Here is a 20,704-nt window from a genome sequence, read left to right on the forward strand (position 1 = left end):
CATAGAAGGACAAATATTGTATGATCCCACTTACATGAGCTACCTATAATAGTCAAATTCACAGAGAAAGAAAGTAGAGTAGTGATTGCCAGGGGCCATGGGGGGAGTGGGGAATGGAGAATTATTATTTAATGGGTACAGTTTCAGTATGGGATGATGGAAAAGTTCTGGAGATATACGGTGTTGATGGTGGTACAGTGTGGATGTACTTAATGCCACTTAACTGTACACTTAAAATGGTTTAAATGGTAAATTTATTTTACGTATATTTTACTGTAATAAAGGCATGTTCACAGTAGTGTTATCTGTAATAATATCAGTAATAGTGACCCCCCCCCAAAAAAAAAAAGATAATGGAAACCAGATCATGGAAATGTTCAACAGGAGACTATAACTAAAATTACTTATATTCATATGGTAGAATAGTATATAGTAGTAAAATGAATGAATGGATATAGCTATAAAGATCAGCGTAGTTATATAACTCACCCCTAAATAGCTGCTGCTCAAATTCTAGTTATACTTTAGCAATATTACCTGCCTTAGACCTTCAGAGTTGTTCTTAAATAGCTAAAGCCACCAATGTTGAATCACCAAATGCCATTTATTTACAGTATATATACATAGCAAGATCAGTTCTATATACTCTTTTGGTGGTGATGATAATCTTTAAAGCTATATACAGGGGGGGGGGAACAACCTAAAACTATTCCACCCATTCTGAAACTTCATACATATAAAATAGTTTTGTTAAGTAAAATACTCATGACAATAAAAAAAAATTTTTAGTTAAATGCTTAAACCATTTCTGAGAAGAAACCACTTAACACCTTAGAGATATTCATGCTTGCAAACTGCAAACTATTTCTATACCAATTTAAAATCATTTGATTTTTGTTAAAACTATTCTCAAGGGGAATTTCTATTTGGTAAGCCTACTATAGACATGTTGATTGCCCTAGAGTGCTGGAAAGCACCAGACCCGTTTTTCTTTTTAAAGCATAGACATAATTCATTAATTCTTTCTGGCCTTTCCTAAAATAAGTACAAATGGTTGTTGATTTGCCACTGGTCCCAGCTGTTTTAGGCTAATGCACATATGCAGGGAATTCTCCTTGAATAAGTAGAGTTAGAAGGGAAAATGCTGAGAGGTGGAGCAGGAAGAACAGGAAAGCAAAATTTGTCTTCTCTGGGGAAACTAACACCCACGGATGCCCTGCTGAGACTGAAGGTGACAATTGAGATGAATCCTTATTCCATTTAATGTCGTCATGGTTTCAAGTTTAAGCTCTCCTTTTACAGATTACTACCATAAATTAAGCTAACAAGTGTAAAACTCTTCAGTTGCTCGACTTTTACACATTTAATATCATATGTTCCCTTTTTGTCGGAAAAACCATTATAATACCAACATCAAGAGTGTAAAAAAGGGACGACCGAACCCACATAAAGAATTAAGACATCTTTCTACTGTAAATTCCATTTGGCTAAATTCATGTCAGCCCTAGTCATGTAGTGCCCGGAAAAACATTTTTTTAGTAACAGATTTAGAAATAAAACTGTGAAAGCAAGTGTTAAACCTGGCTAGTCATAGCTACAGAGCTAATGTCTTTATGGTAATTGCAATCCTTAAAAATACATTATATTTTTCAATGTTATTGCAGTATGTGGTGGTATTGAAGAAAGCAGTAATTTGTAAACAACCCTTGGCAGAGAGCACAGAAATTAATTTTGCTTAAATAAAGGAAGCTAACATTAGAATTCATGTGTTGTATCAAGACTGGCAAGCAATAGTAGCTGTTTTGATATATGCACTGGAGCATTCATGATTGCTTAAATATTAACTGTTCCATGAACATATAAATATAATAGGGAAAAAGAAGCCAAGATTAGGGAAAAAATTTACTAAGAGAAATGAAGTTGAATTATGTAATCTTATTGGTAGTGTAGATGGGTTTATTCCAATGATTTAACCAGATTCCTTCACTGCATTTCACTGTCTCCTTTCTTTCCAAAGACAATCTAGTATAAATGTATATCATGTAGTGTTGCTATCTGTCAAAACTCTTTCCTTGACATAGGTTAGGCAATTATGGTTTTTCCTGGGAACAAGATCTGTTGATAAATTTGCTGAGTTTCATATGGCCATCTGTATAAACACTAAGGGAGAATGGGGGAAGGGTTCTGAAAGGCCTTCCTTCAGATGCAGTCTATGGATATGGACTTTTATCTCATGTTAACGTTTTCATACACTTTAAAGGTAGACCTGCTTAAATATGTCCTGAAACTTTTCCTTTAGTAATATCTACACTGTTTTACTACTACCTGTCTTCTGTACTTTATATGAAAATTAGTTTAGTCTCTGGTAAATATTGATTCTACAGCAATTTGTGCAAGAAAACCTGATGTTCCTCCTGCATGTTCTTCTTTCTGGAAGACAACATTTTCATGCAGCTGGCCGGATATTTGCTCCTTTACTGATGTTGATAATTCTCTGGGCCACTCTGCAAGTTGGATGTTAACATTGCTTTAGTTAGGAGCATAAGGTCCACGGCTTTGTTCCTATATAATGTCCAGTAATACATGAACACATTCTCACTCTTAGAATCTCAACCCCAAATGGGGTTGCCAACACAGGAAATGCAGCATCAGGCACAGTGTGCCTGTGTTATGGGTCAGGATGATGCCTTCTCTTTTTGCCCTCTTTTTCTTTACATTCACCCACTGTGTTCTGATCTCTCTAGGTTCGTATGAATAAACTCTTTTTGTCATCTGAGTCAACATGTTTGTTTCCTTAAAGCCAGTACACACTGACCCTGACATAAGGGGCGGCATTGAAATATATTTGCAATGCAAGACTTTTATGGAAAGCATTGAAATTTGTTGTCTTCAACTAAAATTTGATATTCTCATTTAAAAATCTTGAGTAAATATTTAAGCAACAATTCAGATATGCCAATCAGAAGTGAGTCTGCAACTTGAGTTAGAGTTGGGAGGCATGAATGAGTTGCTGAGTTATCTAGTCCATCACTATGCTAATACATAGTAGACAAGACATACTACAGCATCATGTAAGTGTAATTTCAATATAGTTTTAGGGGAAGGAGAGGGAAAGTTTAGAAGACTTATGAACAATCTATCTAGACTCTACACAGCATGGACAATATTGCTTAGGTCATCTACTCTTGGATAAGTAGATGGTAAGTTATGATACAAATTAGTGTTGTTGTTATGTAAATTAAGAACATTCACGGTGATTCTGTCCTTCAAATATTACAAATTGGTAGACAATTCCTCCTTAGTTTTAAATTGACACTAAGCTTTGAAATTATGTTGACACTTCAACTTGTTATATGTAAAAGTAATTATGAGAGAGTCGAGGCAAGCTGTGGACAATTGCCAAGCATCTTCTTGCCTGGAAATTTCCTTCAAAGAATTCTTGTGGTTCTCAAAATTTAGCATGCATCTGAATCACCTAGAGGTGATATCAGAATTTTTTTTCTAGTATGTTAAAACATAGGTTGATGGCGCCCACCCTCAGAGTTTCTGATTCAGCGGCTTTGCTGTGTGGCCCCCAAATTTGCATTTCTACCAAATTCCCAAGTGGTGCTAATACTGCTGGTTCAAGGACCACGGTTTGAGAAGTAATGAAGTAGTCAGTGCCCATCTGTTCTTCTTTCTCATGATTTACAATTTTTAGTTCCTCTGTCGTTTCATCTCCTTAGGCCTAATTATGCTGAACTTATTCCGGGCAAATAAGTACGATGCCTTTTGTCACTAGCCTCACCATTTTCCCTGTGCCAGCTCTACTGCCTCCTCTAACTTTTATCTAGTTATCATCCACAGTTTATCATCCGCAGTCAATATTTTGAACAAACTTACACATTACCTCCTCTTTCTGGCTCTCCATTATTTTTAATTTCGTACCCATGGCACTGTATCGAAACTGTGTTGAAGGTCACTGAAGATTTCTGTAATCATCAAATCAGTACTAATTATCTTTGGCCTCTCTCTAGCATTTATTCATTCAATGAACATTTATGGAACAAAATTGATGAAGTGCTCATTTTTAAGAAGTTCATTATCTGGTAGGTGATAATGATCGTGTAAACACAATTATATATTCTGGAACAAATACTGTAACTGGAATATATATAAATCACTATGGAAAAACAAAAACAATTTATTCTTTTCAGGGAAGTTGAGGATGGCTCATCAACACCACTCTCTCTGAATGACCCATTCCCCACGTCCACTCCTCCCCACACACTTTTTTCATCAACCATGATACTTAATTCACTTCAGTATTAATTATCCAGTGTATCCAAGTTACCATGCTGTGTTCTGGCACCAACTTTGATTATCTGTATGACCAAGGTCAAGCCACTTAAGTACTCTAAACCTACTTTCTTATCTCTAAAATGGGCATAATTAATAACTAACTCACTGGGTTGTTTTGAGAGTTAAAGAAAAAGTGACACACATAAAGCACTTATTGAAGTGCTTGGCCCATAGGCACGTGATAGATGGGTAACCGATGTTGGTTTCCCACCCCTTAAAGGAAGAGTAGGATGCTACCATCTGATGAAGGAAGAAGGGCATCTAAGTTCAGGAAGAACATAAACAAATGGGGAGGAAACCACCCATGTGTGCATTCAAGAAATAGATATTAAGTGTTGATTGTGTGCCAGCCATTGTTCTGGATACTGGCTGTACAAAAGTGAGTAAAGCAGACAGAAAAAGCCCTCTATTTGTGTAACCGACTTTCTAGTATAGAGAAGTGTACGATAAGTAAGTAAATTGAGTACACAGGTTATTTGAGATAATTGCTATGGAGAGAAATAATAGGGAGTAGGTAAGAGGTGTTGGGAGAGCAGACTGCAATTTTAGATAGAGTGGCTAAGACAGACATAATGAGAAAGTGACTTTTATAGCTCTTGACAGAGAGAAGGAACTAACCATGTAGGTCAGTAAAAGTAAAATTTTCTAGGCAGAGAAGAAGCATTCATAAAGGCTCCGAGTGAGAGAGGTATTAATGGTAAATTCAAGGAGCAGCACTAGGAAGCCAGTTTTGGCTGGAGGGTGTGGTGAGGGATAGTAGCTAGAGATATGGTCAGGGTGGTAACAGGGCCAGAGCACAGAGAGACTTTTAGGTTATGATAATGACTTACTCTGTGTGAAGATGAGAAGCTAGAGTAGACTGTCATCACTGCTAATCTGGATGATGATATGGTCACAATAATACATTATTCAATTCTATAAGTCTGCGAGCATAAATATACAAGGCCCATTTTACAGATGGAAAAGCTGAGACATAGAGTGTTTAAGTAACTTGTTCATAGTCATACACCTAGTGAATGGTAGAGTCAAAGTTGAAACCCAGTTCTGTCTGACTCCAAAATCTGTGCTCAATAATTATTCTTATTAGAAATTTGAACTTTATTGTACAAATTGTAGGGAACCATTGAATTTTTTGAAGAAAGAGAGTGACATGGTCATTTGAATGTTTAAGAAGCATAATTAGGTTAGATCATGTAAGGTAAAATGAAGCAGAGAGAATAAAATGGCTATGACCATCTTATCATAGATTATCACTACGTAGCTACCACTTATGTTTAAAAACATGAGCTGTTACCTATTTTCTAAAGCCATTTGACTCTTGAGTATCATTTTCCTTATCGACATGCTACAACCATTCTTCTATCACCAGAACTTAACTTTTGACATCTTTGATTTTTCCCTTTTCTTCATCCCAAATATTTTTTCAGTGACTTAATCCTGTTTGTCTTCACAATGTGTCTTGAATTTGTCCTTTTTTGCTTTTTTTACATATACCCTAGTTATCATTTTAATTATATCAGTCCTCGACATTTGTTACCAAGGTTCTCTCCTGCATTGTCTCTGTTCTGTATAATTTTGTTTTCTTCTAAATTCTGAGCTCTGTCAACTTCAAAGGTACCATGTGTTATTTATTTCTGATCTCTAGTTTCTAGAACAGTCCCTAGCTCACAGTGGATCATCAAATGTATCTCTACATTCATATTTGCTTTGCTCCTGACCTGTCTCTCTTTACAAATGTGTGATGCTCCACTTCCTGAGGGGCACATTATAACTTTATTCTGCCATTCACTCACACTTCTCAACAAACATATTGTCCCAGAAAAAGTCTAGCTTTGTAGTCAACCTCTGTATTTATATGGATATGTACATGCACACACAAGTAGTTTAATTTAGGAGTATTGCTCTAAAGCCCATACAAGTGGAAGCTTATGTGGAGAAAAACATTCAGATACATTTATTGCCTATCTAGTATGTTCTAGCATCCTCCTAGTTACCCTGGATTAAAAAAAAAATAGTAAAACGTCATCTCTACCCTTAAAAGAGTTTACATTGACTGGGAGAAACAACTATGTTGAAATGTTTATAGTGAAGGAACAGAGCAAAAGAAGGCATTAATTACTCCTGAGATAGAGAAATCTTTAGAAAGGAGGTGGTAGTTGAGTAGTCTTGAAATATGAGTAGATATTCACCAGACACATAGAAAAAAAAGAGAGAGAAGGAAGGGAAGTCTAGAGAGAGAATAAGGTGCACAGAAGCACAGTGGTATGACACTTGATGGCATGTTCAAGTAATTGTAAAGAGACTGAAGAGAAGGGCATGAAGCAGAGAACAGGATAGAAATATAGGCAAAGGCGAGCTCAAGAAGGGCCTTATATGCAAAACCAATAAACTGTTTAATTTACCATGACAAAATTAAACATTTGAAAAGTAACATCTGTGTGCAGAAGTTAAATTGACTGAAGTTGTTTGGTTTAGAGAACAGGACACATGAGAAGGGAACTCTCACTCTGTGAGAAGTGGTTATACAGAAGATAGTGGTAAGTTATTTTCAGTTTCCACTTAGGACAGTGCAAGAAGAAACAGGATTAAATCTCAGCAGAAGGGAAAATTACCTACAGAAGGGGTCCTTCACAGAAAGATTGAATGTGACTGATGTAGATGATTAAAATGTTGTCTCAGGCTCTCAGGCTGTGTGCTGGTTTCTGTGTGCTCAAACTGCCTGATTTCAAAGACAGGGGAAGACCGCAAATTTTTAGGCTTGAATGAGTGTTTGAAATAAAAACACATCTTTTACATGGCAGTTATTTCAGATATTTTACTGTCTGCCTAACTGAAGTTTTGGAAATGTATTTGAACATGTCAAATAAGAATATTACCTTTCATAGTACAGTACTCATTTTTTAGAAAAAAAGAGAAATGATCAAAATTTGCTATAGAAATAGGTGTTGTTCTGTTAAAGATATTTTGTATTCATGTACCATTCCAGGAAGTTATTAAAGATTAGGTAGATACAATTAGTATAAATTCAGTTATTAATTTTTATGTGTAACCTTCATTGGTCAGATGATTACAAGTAAAGTTGCTACATGGTTTATTAACTGATGACACTTTATCTGTGAATATAGTGAATTACTCTTTTGTTGTTTTCATCGATAACTCAGCTTGTTAAAATATTATAAAAGGTTTTGAAATCTGTCAAAGATTTTCAATTTCTGGAACTGCTGTTTGTGTTTTTATTTTTTTTAAATATATATAAGACAGGATTTTAGGGTAACCATTTTGTTCAGCCGTTTGCATCTTATAAAGAGAAGTCCTATATCTTTCATACTCCTGCCTAATAGTGGCTGGTGAGAAGGAGAGAGGGAAAGCACAGGCAGTTATGCAAAAAAGCACCTGACTCCTGGTTGGAGCAAACCTTGAAATGCTTATAGTATAGTCACCACTGAGCCTTAAACAATCTGGACAACTATTGTTGGAATATTTGATGTTAATATAAATTAACATAATTTCTAGCTAACCAGATATTAAGTAAAAATCAATTTTATTCCTTAATAAAGTTACCCAAATACTTTGGAAATGATTTTGCACAAGCTCAGAATAAATTACTTTTATACCACCCTAAGAGATGTATGTATCCAACTAGTACACTTGGAAGAGCAAATTATTGTATAAATGCCATGAGCCATTAGAATGGATGAAGGCACATGTTCTTAGTTGCTATATATGCTGACATTGAACACTGTAGGTCTTGAGAGTCAATGGCTAATATGTGAATGGTGTAGAATGCAGTAAGAGAGACTGAAGTCATGATAATACAAAGTAAATATACATTAATAAGTAAACATTCTTTCCCCTTATATTTCAATATATATATATTTTTAATTTTAAAATGGTCTAAGGTTCATACACAGATAAAAATACAAAAGAACACATCTTTGACATGGTTATTCTCTGCCATTTTAGAACCTTAAAATGGACTCTTTGTGTGAGGTTATTTAAAAAATAAATATTACAACATAGGTTTCACAATTTGTCTCCCATGCCAACTAGGATATTTCTTAGCTTGGCAGGACAGGTGCTTGGCCACGTTTGCCATGCTTTGAAGGGAGTATTACAGTTTTAAAAATGCATTCTCTGTCTGTAACTCTTTCTGATTTAAACAAAGATACCAAGATATTTATTTAACTGAAATGTTATACTTTATCTTTTTAAAATGCAACCATCAACTCTACTAAATTTCTTTATAGAAATTAAATTAATAGACGTGATTCTGAATAAACATTTGTTGATTAAAAACAGTTTTTCAAAAATAAGAACTCATAAGTGTACATGTCAAAAGCTGAAGTTTTAAATCATCTATAAAATTGACATATGAGTACAATGTTGTTTTTCTATTTTTGTGTCTTCCTTTCAAGTATTGGCTATGTGCCTTTAAAAAGTATATAATATATTTGTGCAATTTCCTTCTGAAAAATTAGGTGGATTTTGTGTGTGTGTGCATGTGTGTGTGTGTGCGTATTTGTCATCACAAAGTTCATAAAATATAGATCAACTTCCTTTCTTTTTGGAAGATGTAGCTTCAATTTTCCCTAAGCACCTGATGTTTGTAGGATTTAGGAATTCAAACAATCTGTAAGAGAAAAACAAAATGTTCATTTTCTTATTATTTGGAATATCCAGCATACTCTGAAAACAGTACGCTTTGTGAACTTATAACACTGTAATCCCAGGTAAAGACCTCTATTTGGAAAGTGAACCTCCCATTGATTTCTCTACAGCTGCAAGCCTTACTTGAGACAAATTGCCCTTGAGTATTTTGCAGATTTTTGTTCTTATAGCTTGTCCTTGAATTGTGTCATTTCAACCTTGTAGTATTTAAAATTGTTTGGTGGATCAGCATGATAATGCTAAAATTTAAATATTTTACCTATGTAGGATAAAGTAATCCCAGAAATTCTAAAATAAATCATTGGGACCACTTGAACTGTCAACATCATGTTGCCTGTGGCTGTTTCTTTTGAGCCTTCTGACTAGTATTTCTTTTAAGTTGTTCATTTCATTTGGCCATGAACAGTTGTTAAAAAGCTGTAGCACAAATCAGAGTCAGTATGGACCTGATTGATTAAATATCTTTTTTTTTATTGTTCTTAGTCACTAAAACAATGAGGACTAAATTACTCTGTAATTACCTAAATATCCTCCACAGCCTTTTCATAAACCTGTTTGTGAAGAATACTCATTTATTCTAAACAGAGTAATCCTTAAAGCTAAAAACCCCGAATCAGTATGAACATCAGTAGACTAACCCATCATCTAAGGATTATAGAATTAAAACATCGAATAGAATGAGAAAACTTGATACTTTATGCCATATTTATCTTTCGTTTTTCAGTAAATCCTGATTTCATTTCCAGCTTAGTCTAGTATGAGAATTATATTAAATAAAACATTTAGAATCTCATCATAGATTTTTTTTGTCCTATGCTTTAAACAATTTTATCATTCTAACTGTAGGATCTCTTTTCTAGTGTCTTTGAAAAGGAAATACAGTATGTAAGCAGAGAAATACACTTTGTCATATTATCACGGCTGTGTGGTCAGATTCTCTATATAAATCCACATAAGAAGTTATCAGTTATTCTTTTTTGATGGCCCATGCAAATAAAGGAGGGTTAAAATGTGCTTACTCTTTTACATTAATTTGTATCAGTGATGGCTAAAAAGAAATATAACCTCACAAGCAAATCAGCTTTTAAGAATGTATTTCTGTGATAAAGCAAAGAGGAGAATGCTGATAACATAAGCACACATTTATTTATATTCTTATTATCAATACTTAAATGAATACTCTTTCCTCATGAAATTAATTATTCATTTTACCATAATAATTTAGACATTGTAAAAAATACAGATTCAAAGTTAATTTTTAACGTTTTTTTTTGGTCATCCTTCTCACTTTTAAAATATGGAGTTCATTTTAAAATCCAGAGCATTGTTACTAGATCTCATTAGAACCCTACCCCAAATTTTTCTTTAATTAATTATAATGAATTGAGTTCATTCATTCATTCTACTTGTTTAAGAAAAAAGTCTATATTTGCATTACTAAAAATTTTGTCATTTCATTGCAGATCAGAGATACTAAATCAGCAGACCAAAAAACAACCCTCTTGCATTTTCTTGCTGAAATTTGTGAGGAAAAATACCAGGATATTCTGAAATTTCCTGAAGAACTGGAACATGTAGAAAGTGCAAGCAAAGGTAATTGATTTTTAACTGCATTCAGACTCTTCCTTTTCTAAGTATTATATTCTAAGTGGCAGGATTAAGCAATCTGTAAACATTAATCAAATTTTGTTTCTTTACTGATATAAGAAAAGCAAGGAAATAGTTTCTATTGGCTTATATTTGACAGCATAGTGTGTTTTAATGACCTACTTTTAACTTTATTTTTTTTAACGCTGCTAGGTTTTGAAGCTCTCAGATCTCCAATCAGATAGTATGTTCATTCACTCATTTCATAAACACTGGAGTGTATATTGTTCACAAAGGAGCCATACTTTGGGGCTCTCGATGGTATCAAAATGAGTGTGAGACAGTTTTTACTCGAGTGTGTTTAAAATCTAGAAGATAAGAAAAGACATGTATACAAATACTTTATAAAAGAAGCATCAATATGAGAAGTGCTACACAGAAAGATAATATAATGTAGTTTAGATGAGAGAGTACTTTTAAATGGATAGATAAGAGAAGGCTTCATGGAAGAGGTAAAAAGGGTGAAGTATGAGGACGGGATATTTACAGACGTGGAAAAGGGCAAGGTTTTCAGAGAGCAAACAATATGAGCAAGGCCCAGTGGCAGAATGTGTTAGGGCAGGTAAAAACGTGGTTGACTGTAAGGCTGGAGCAGTAAGGTGGCCATCTCAGAGATTTTGGTGTCATGCTAAGCAGTCTGATTTTAATGTAGTAGATCGCAGGGAGTTATTGAAAGACTAGAATGGGCAGGACTTGCACTAGTAAGAAACTTGGGGAAGGGGAACAAAAATGTCTCCAAGACTGTAATTCAAGTTAATTAACTTTGTTGGTTAGTGAATGTTGTCTACTCTTGTAAGAAGTTGAAAAGTTAAAGAAAGGAGGAGTAAGGAAACAGTTTTGAAAAAGTATATTTGGAGAAGTATATTTTCCCTCTTAGATAAGAAAAGTATGCTATAAATCTTACATTTGAAATTGTGCTGTAGTAATTCCATTTCTGTATAACTCTGAGGACTTTCAATAAGGACTCAAAAGCATATACATTTTCCAAGTTTATTGCAATGCATATAAATCTGTTAGTGTCCTTTGAAGGGAAAAACAGTGTGTCTATAAAGCTCAATATATAGTTTGTGTAAAATTGTTTAGTGATCATCTCTGCTCATCTGGTATTGTCAATCAAATCCTCAACACATTGCTTTAACTTAATTCGATGTGCCACATTTAGTGGTACAAGGAACAGAATAACACTAGGAGACAAACTATGACTCCACAGTACTATTTATTTGCTTTCTTTTTTATTAAAAACCTTTATAATATGATGGATAATTATACTCACTATAACTATAATAGCAGCTTTCTAGCAATTGCTTTTCTAAAGAACTTCTATTTCTTGGTCCTTGGATTTAAAGCACATACTTTTGTGACTAGAGGCATATTTACCAACAACGCAGCTAATGTGGAATAAGAGCAACATGTAGAAAATTTGTATTATAATTTGAAACCTGAGAACTGTTACAAATAAGACCAGTTCTGAAATTAGTTCATTTCAGGGCTATTATTGTTTTTTCATTGCCCTCTACCAGAATTTGTTTTTCTAAATTTTATTTGTTCAGCATATAGATTCAATTTCAGAAGGATTTTGAGAGGAATCATATCAAGGATATGTTTAAATAAATAACGGTCTGCCAATTTTACAATGGTGATTTTTAATTCTTTCATTGAGGATATTTTACATGAATATATCTGATAAACATTTTTAATCAAAATAATCTGGAGTAACTGTAATGAAATCTGTAATGAAGCTAATATCAGCTTTGGATTTTAAGTCTAAATACCTGTTAATCTGTATCTATATCTGTGTATCTATATCTATGTCTAGAACACTTTTAGCCACTACTGCTGTTGATGAAGCTAGTGTACAGAACACATCCCTTTGAGTTAGATATTATAAAGTTCTAATCCTAGCTCTATTACTTATCAATTCTATAACCTTGAGCTAGTAATTTAAACTTTCAAGTTTTTGTTTTCATATTTATAAAATGGGAATGATAGTAACATTAAGATTAAATGAATTAATATGTTCAAAGTTTGCAGTAAAAGGTACAGCACATAGTAAACATTCAGTTGTTGCTATACCACTATCTTCATTATTATCATCAGTAGTAGTAGTAGTAGTAGTAGTAGTAGTAGTAGTAGTAATTGATATACTACTATGAATATTATAGTTGTTGCTATTGCCTTATTAGAGAGGAATCATCACAATCATAAAGATACCTTACTTCTTCTAGTCTCAGCTAAGCATGTATTATATTCAGTTCTATTTGTTTCCTGCGTCTGAGCTTTTGGTAAATCCTTTCTTTTCTTTTCCAAAATTACCAACTTCTTCCTTTCTATCCAGTTCAAGAGCAAAATCCCTCTGTTGTATTTTGATTATTTCTGTTTTTCGTGTATTATTTCTGCTAGTGTATTCAAAAGACTTTTGTGAGAAATCCTCTTCTGATCTCACTGTCTGGGCCACAGCCATCCCCATTCTCACATTATTTTTACTAGTTCTTTTTCTTTCCCTATGAAATTCAGACTCAGAGTTCTCAACTCAAAAAGTTCTTAAGCACATTCTGCCTGCTTGCGTTCTTTCATTTCCTTCTAGCTCTCATTTCAGTGTGCTCAGATATGTTTTCTCTTGAGCCATTTTTGTTCCTTTCTAATAATCTTGTCTCCATGTACAATTTCATGCTGCATCCCATGCCTCAAAATCTCACCTGCCCTGTCCTCTAAGACAACTGACTATCATTTGTCAGATAATCGTTCAGAATCCATTTTTATTTTTCCCCTAATATTTTGCTACTAAAGCCTGAGGAGAAAATACTTTTGAATTTCGTCTGCAGGAAAAAAAGAACATGGTGAAACAAACCAATTACCTTTTACTTAGAGTTAAATACTTTTCCTTGGTATTAAGTCTAACTTATCCTGTTGGCTTAATATATACGTCCTTCCTGTTTGAATCACATTCTATCAACTTCAGTAGCATTTTGTATAATACACACACACACACACACACACACACACACGCATACATACATACACATATATATGTATATATACATACATATGTATGTATATGTGTATATATGTGTGTGTGCGTGTGTGTATGTGTGTGTATATATATATATATATATATATATATATATATATATTCCTAGTCCACCAGCAAAAATAAAAAGATATCAAAACTATATAATTTATTTTATTTGATGATAAACTATCTACTTGTGAAATGATTGCTTTGAAAAGGGAAAATGAAAAAGTACCTTTCTTTTTAAACTGGAGGGATATAGATAAGATGAAACTAATTCAGTTAATGACTGAATTATATAACTCCTATTTAAAGAACAATTTTATGACTACTCTCTTTTTCCTCTGTTGTTTTATTATTAGAACCCAAGTACCTTATTTTGATAAAGTAAGAATCTTTTCTGTCTGCTATGGCATATAACACATTTCAGTTCATCACTAAAGTCATAGACCTCAATTAACTGACAAAGAAAAATATTACTCTGATGTGAAAGGAATACTGAAGGTAGAAAATATGTGAGATCCATGGAAAATTTTATTTTATAATTTCCTTTATTCTCTGTAAAGCTGAGCTTCTAAAATTATATGCATCTTGGAAGAAGCAAAGCTATGGTATAAACTTAGCATATTTTCCTAGAACTCTGCAACTCAAAGATAGTGGGGAAAAAGACATCATTTCTACATTCAAACTGATACATATTATGAAGTAGAATGCAAAATCCACATGAATTTTTAAAACAAAACCAATGATTTCAAAGAAATTTCACACTAGCAGCAGATTCCTAGGGGTATTCAATCTTCTCTTCTATTAAGGATACTTGGGTGGGCAAATTTATGAAGCATAGTCTAAAGAATTACAACGTGGTTTTGTTTTAGTTTGGTTTCACTTGTTTATTTATCTATTTAGTTATTATTTCAGAGAGCAGAGAGGCAAGTAGGCAGGATGAAGGAGGAGAGAGCCTAACTCTCTTCTAAGTAGATATTCTCATAGCTGTTATAAATTTCAGAATCAAACAGTACAATGTAATTTTCTTACCAGTGAAATTAACAAAATAATATTATTCTTGTCATTTTATTTTAAGTTACATTATAAATCTGCAAGTCCTCTCATTCATGTTTGACATACCAATGGATCTTTAGAAACAAACAAAAAAAAGGTTGCTATAGAGACGCTGATGCCTTTACAATATTGAAAATACATTTGATAAGCCACAGTTGCCATTTCCCCAATGATTAATTTTAAAGATTATACGTACGTGTGTATATAATTGTATATTATAGATATATGGCATATAAAGCATTGCTAGTTACTAGACATATTTTATAAATCCTTTATTGTTTTTCTCCCCTTGTGGCTATCGCTTTAATTTTCAGTTTTGAGGATTTTTATGGTTTGATTTAAAACCTCTAGTGTTTTATAGGTCAGCTCCAGGGATTAAACCAAAGGGTTTCATAAAGTTTAATTAAAACTATTCCACTCAACAGGGAAAAATTATATTAATGTGTTTGAAGGCACTATCAATCCTAAGGTTTTACATAAAACTGAAATGGGTTTCGTTTCAGTTAAATTAGTACCATCCTACAAAATAAAAACTGATTAAGTTTCCTATAAACAATGTTAATTTCTTATGAATTAAGTCAATTATTATACATTCTATTGGCCAAGTATACCTTTTGATATCTGCCATCTTTCCATGCCATAATAAGTAACTCCGATTACCTATTTATCTACTCTGACTTCTTCACAGGATTAGTAATGAAAAAAGTTCAGATTAGAGGACATACTGTAGGGTAAAAAAATATATACATATATATATGAAATAAAAAGGAAAAAGTAAAATAATAGAGTAAAAAAGTTGGGGAGCGAAAAAGCCAAAATAGTGTTTTCTGAAACTCCAAAACTGGTAGAAAGTTTAGAGATCATCTAGTCCCTGCTAAAAGGGACCCCAGATGGCATTTAGTCCAAATTCATCATTTTACAATTGTAGAAATTGAGGCCCAGAATGATGAAGGAATCACACAACTGGCTGGGAGGGTCAATGAAAGTTTGCAGACCTTGTCTAGAGTTATTTTATTACATATATTTCAGCTCCATTTTTGCTTCCTTTGTGATCTAAAATATACAGCAGAGATTCATGCTCACATATTGGAAAACATATAGAAAGTAAATGCAGACCAAATAAAAGACTTACTGGAGTGTAAAAGCTCCTTTTTATACACAGTGGTCAACAGTCTCTCTAGCACCATTTGGACAAAATTACTCTCTCTTTTTTCTGGATCACAACAGCATGTTAGACTTATTAGTACTGTAGTACATACCACATCTGCATTTTTTATTTAATCATTTGCTTCTCTATATACCTCTTAGGTTGAGTTCCTCAGTGGAAAGGAATATGCCCAATTTGTCCCTATAGTCTCAGTACTAGTGTAGCATCTCAGAAGTAAATGCTTAATAAATATTTACTAAGTTGTATCATTACATATCATTTTAGCATAGAAGGCATATTGCAAAATACAACATTGTGACAAGTTGACAGATAAGTGATAGCAACCTGAAAACTACTGTTTACTGTAAATACAAAAGGGAAAAACAAGATAAGTTAGAATAAAGAGGACACCAGGACTTAACACTATTTCCTGGTCTGTATTTTACTTCTTTCAAGGAGGATAAAATTTGAAACAATGAATATTGGAAAAGACCTGACCTTATGAAGGCCACCAAACCATAAAAGTTTATGGTGAGCAATAAGGATTAAAAATCTCACAGGAACAAATGGCATCCAACTGTCTCATTGTAATATCTGACTGCTGAGACTCCTTTTATTCTAATACCTGGAAAAAAAACTTACTTTCCTATTGTCCACTGTTAGTTTTATTGAAAAATCTTTAAGCTATGGAGCAAAACCCTACTGTTTCTAGAACATTTAACATAAGTAACTCATAGGACCCAAGATATGAGAAAGCATTAAACTATAGGATTTCTTAGCAGAGTTAAACTTTGAGATTCAGACTAACTTTTTGGAAGTTAGACTAACAGAAAGATAATGTACCAATGTGACAGAATGTCAGTAGAATTGACCTTACTTATGTGTTAGCAGTCTGAGTTAAACTGAATACACATTATACTGTTATAGCATTTTAATAAAAAGTTAAATTGTTTCTTTGGCTTTCATTGGACTTTTTCATGTATACTGTTCAAAAAATAACTTCGAATGCAATTTATCCAGCAAAAATTATCATATTAATCCCATAAATATCTTATAAAATTTAAAGGAATATTAAGTTTTAGGGAATCAAAGTCATAAATTTTCCTATTTGTTGCATTTCTTTTTTTTTCCTTACTTTCACAGTCACCCCAATTTTTTTTTAACAAAGTGATTTTTTAAAAAAAAATAATAGAAAAATACAAGGTCTAAAACATGTATAGAAAATGTCTTCAACCTGAAATGTCAAAAGGACGTAGGAAAGAAATTCATGTTTTCTTGCTGGCTAGTAATCTAGTCATTACCAACCAGTGTTTTCAATTCATAACATACAGAAACACTCTAATTCATTTTCATTTCTAGACGAAATTGTTGAAAACACTAATATCTTCAGTTAGCAGTGAAAGGAAGCAGAGACCATGGCCCTTTGAATTAGAGTAAAATGTTTCAACATAAATGAACAATTCTTTATAGATTTATATAGGCATTTGTCAAGGTACCTTAGCTTTTGCAGCCCAGAGTCTTTTTCAGTTAGAAAGTTATGTGCAGAGCTTATCTATCTCACACTGTTTCCCTGCCTGTCTCAGAACTTAGGCTTCTGCAGTTTTTCCAAACTGAGATGCTACTCCGTTTCCTCAGCCCTTTTGAGACCTAAGTATCTTTTTGAAGCCCCAGCTTAAATCTCACCCCACCACAATGTCTTCCCCAACTGGTTTGGTTTTCCGTGGTCTCTTACTTTCCTCCTCTACCACAGTACTTATTTGAATGTTAGTTTGGTGCTTGATCCTGTACTCTCTTGCATTACAATGTAAGGGTTGCCATATTTATGGCTGCATCCTGGCATGATGCTTTCTGAAATAATGTATGATGTCATTAAGTTTGTTTTTTCAGGGTAAAATCTAACGCAGTTCTAATATAGTAAATTCAGCTCAGTGAATGCTTATTGAACATCAATTTCATCCTAGTCGCTGTCTTTATTTAACCACATTGTATACTTATATTAACTAACATATATTTGCAAATATTTAATTTCAACTCCTTACATGTTAAACATCAAGTAGAAAACCAGATCTTTGAAAAATATTCTTTAAAACTAATCTATGGTGTTAGAAATCTTTATAAAGGTTATTCATGGAGTGGGTTAGCGACTGGAAGAGATTATGTGAGTGCTTCTGGAGTGCTGGTCATGTTCTCTTTCTTGATCTGGATCCTGGTCTCGTGTGTGTTTAGTTTGTGAAAATCCCTTCAGCTAGTCACCTATGTGCACAGGGTATGCATGCTTGAATAAAACGTTTTTAAGAAGTCAGAGTCATTCATATTTTTAAAATGTCCAATGTCTTATGAAAAGTGAGAAAGAAACTACATTTTAATTCAGAAGTTCCTCATGTTTTAATATGTGCTTGGTTGTAGTGATCACATTTATTGTATAAACATTTGCTGTCAGAGCTGATCTGATGTTATTGTAAATATTATTTTTCAGCAAGTTATATGTCACATAAGGATTTTATCAAAGTGCCTTTTAGTCTAAGAGTAGATGTCTGCCCTCTAGTATTAAAAAAAAGAAGAAAGAAAAAAAAAACTTTCCAACCACATTATATACTATGTAAACATTCAGGGTGATCTTTCTATAGTTGTTATCAATATCGTGCTGTCTTATATATCATTGAATCCTAACATGTCCTGAGTTAAATTTTTCACCAGAGCCTGTCACTGCTGTCATTGTTATCACCATGTCTTTGCTTCATTGTCCGGAAATAGGATATGTGGGATTATTGCTCAGTTTTATCTCATTGTGGATTCAAGCTCGTTGGTTGAAAAGTGAATTTTCACACATCAGATGTTATAATTTGATTGATTCCTGAAGTAAAACACAGGGCCATGTTTGACATAAGAAGTTAGAGGACTGGATGTTGAGTAGTAATGTCAGGGTGGAGAGGGGAGAATAAGGGAAGAGGCAAGAATGACAGAAATGAAGAATGAACCAGCTGTTTGCTGCCACAGCAGTGGTCATAAGAAAAAGTGGCTCATGGCCTGAATGGTGATTCCCTTGTACCCCTAGGGAAAATTGGTGGAATCTGGGAATCAACTTATTTACCATTACTTTGGTTTTCAGCATCACCTCTTCTTTTGCTAGAGTCATCGATAAGGATCTGCCAGGTTTAGGGATATACAAGTTGGAGGTTTCAGGAAATTATAAGAACAATATCCAAGCTACCTAAGCAATTGCCTCCATTTTCTACTTTTTACACATTCCTAACATGGCTCGAACACAGGGACTAAGTCATAGGGGGCTACCGCACTGGTGTGATTTCTTGGATTTAATTGGGTTTTCTTTTCTGGAATTCAGGTTCTACAAGTTGATGAGGTAAATTAGTAAACAGGAAATATAATATGTACTTGTGCCAATTTTAGACTCCCCAAACTCCTTAACAGTATTTCCATGTAAAACTGTCAGAATGGAGCTGACATTTTAATGTGAAGATTCACTAAAATAGTAAGAGAAAAAACACTGAGTACTTATTGGATGCTAATAGCTCTGTGACAAAGGATTCTGGTGTAGTCATATCTGAAAGAAACACATACTAGAAATAATATGTCCAAAGACGAGAATCATAACATGTACATTCTAGTTTCAACTTTGTTACTACCTACTCTTTGAGTTGTAATTTGACAATTTAACCTTTCATTGTTTGTATCCTCATTTGTACAATAATGTTTCTTCATTTGAAAAAATAAAGATGGTCATATTTAGCCTACTTATCCCTTCAGGTGATTATGCTAATAAAATTAGTTGTTCAATATGGAAATACCTTAGGAGAAGGGAGTCGTATATAAATAATGGTTTATTATTCAAGCTAGCATGATGATTAATTCCAGATGAATTAGATCAAGTTTGTTATGTTTGTTCAGTCCCATTTAAAAAAAAATGAAGTTCAAAATCCACTTGTTAAATCATTAAGCTTTCTGAAATAATGTACAATGTCATTATTCTTATTTCCATTACATATTCTTTTACTTTTTTCCATTCTGTAGTCTTTTAGAAATAATACCCTAAAAACATGATCACAGAGGCTTTTCTTTTTCTGGATGACATCCATAAGCTTTGGTGAAAGAATCATTGTTCCATGTTTAAGAATTGATCATAAAAATTCCAGTATCTTAATTTGTTAGATTATCTTTTCCTTAGTATGTATAAGCATTGAATAAAAGAAAAAAAAACATATAGTTTTAATTGAATATTTTAAGTAATTAATAGTAAATGTTTAGAGAAAAATAAAAAGGCATGAATTTTAAATATTATAATAACTAATAAAAATGATAAAACGTTTCTTTTATGTTCATTTTAAATTAATAGATTCTGCTTTCATTTGTAGCAGAAAACCCAAAGCTAATGTTTATGCTAACTATTGTTTATTCACCTAATCGTGTATTTTTCCTAATACCTAATAGTGATAATAATAACCATTTATAAAGAGCTTACTAAGTGCCAAGTACTATCTTAAGCATGGTTTTATTGAAAAGGAGACTGAGTCTCAGAAACATTAAGTGCTCAAAGTCATGCAGTTAATAAGAGCTAAGATTTTAGCTACTTACATATCCCTTGTTCTTTTCACCATAACAAGTCAGAGTAATATCAAAAACAGAGTTGAAAAAGCTATAAAATATGATAATTGTATCCATAAATTTAAGAGAAACCGGGAAAGCAATATAAACCTTGGTAAATTCTTTATTTTAATTGGAGCATTAATTACTATAATTAGAAACACCCAATGACATCATGCAACTACAAACACTCATTGATTTACTCTAAAACTACAGTAAACTGATAAATTTAT

General features: G+C 33.2%; 1 protein-coding gene across 7 annotated transcripts in view; it reads left to right on the top strand.

Annotated features, from left to right (window-relative positions):
• Positions 1–20,704, top strand: part of DIAPH2 (diaphanous related formin 2) — a 776,708-nt gene that overhangs the window by 387,756 nt on the left and 368,248 nt on the right. For all 7 annotated transcript variants that reach the window (XM_036226378.1, XM_036226383.1, XM_036226380.1 and 4 more), the window contains one exon: positions 10,473–10,602. In XM_036226378.1, coding sequence (XP_036082271.1) covers positions 10,473–10,602 — 130 coding nt within the window. The remainder of the gene's footprint in view (positions 1–10,472; positions 10,603–20,704) is intronic.

The sequence above is a fragment of the Rousettus aegyptiacus genome, unplaced genomic scaffold (assembly GCF_014176215.1).
Source record: "Rousettus aegyptiacus isolate mRouAeg1 unplaced genomic scaffold, mRouAeg1.p scaffold_m13_p_9, whole genome shotgun sequence".
NCBI classification, from domain to species: Eukaryota; Metazoa; Chordata; class Mammalia; order Chiroptera; family Pteropodidae; genus Rousettus; species Rousettus aegyptiacus.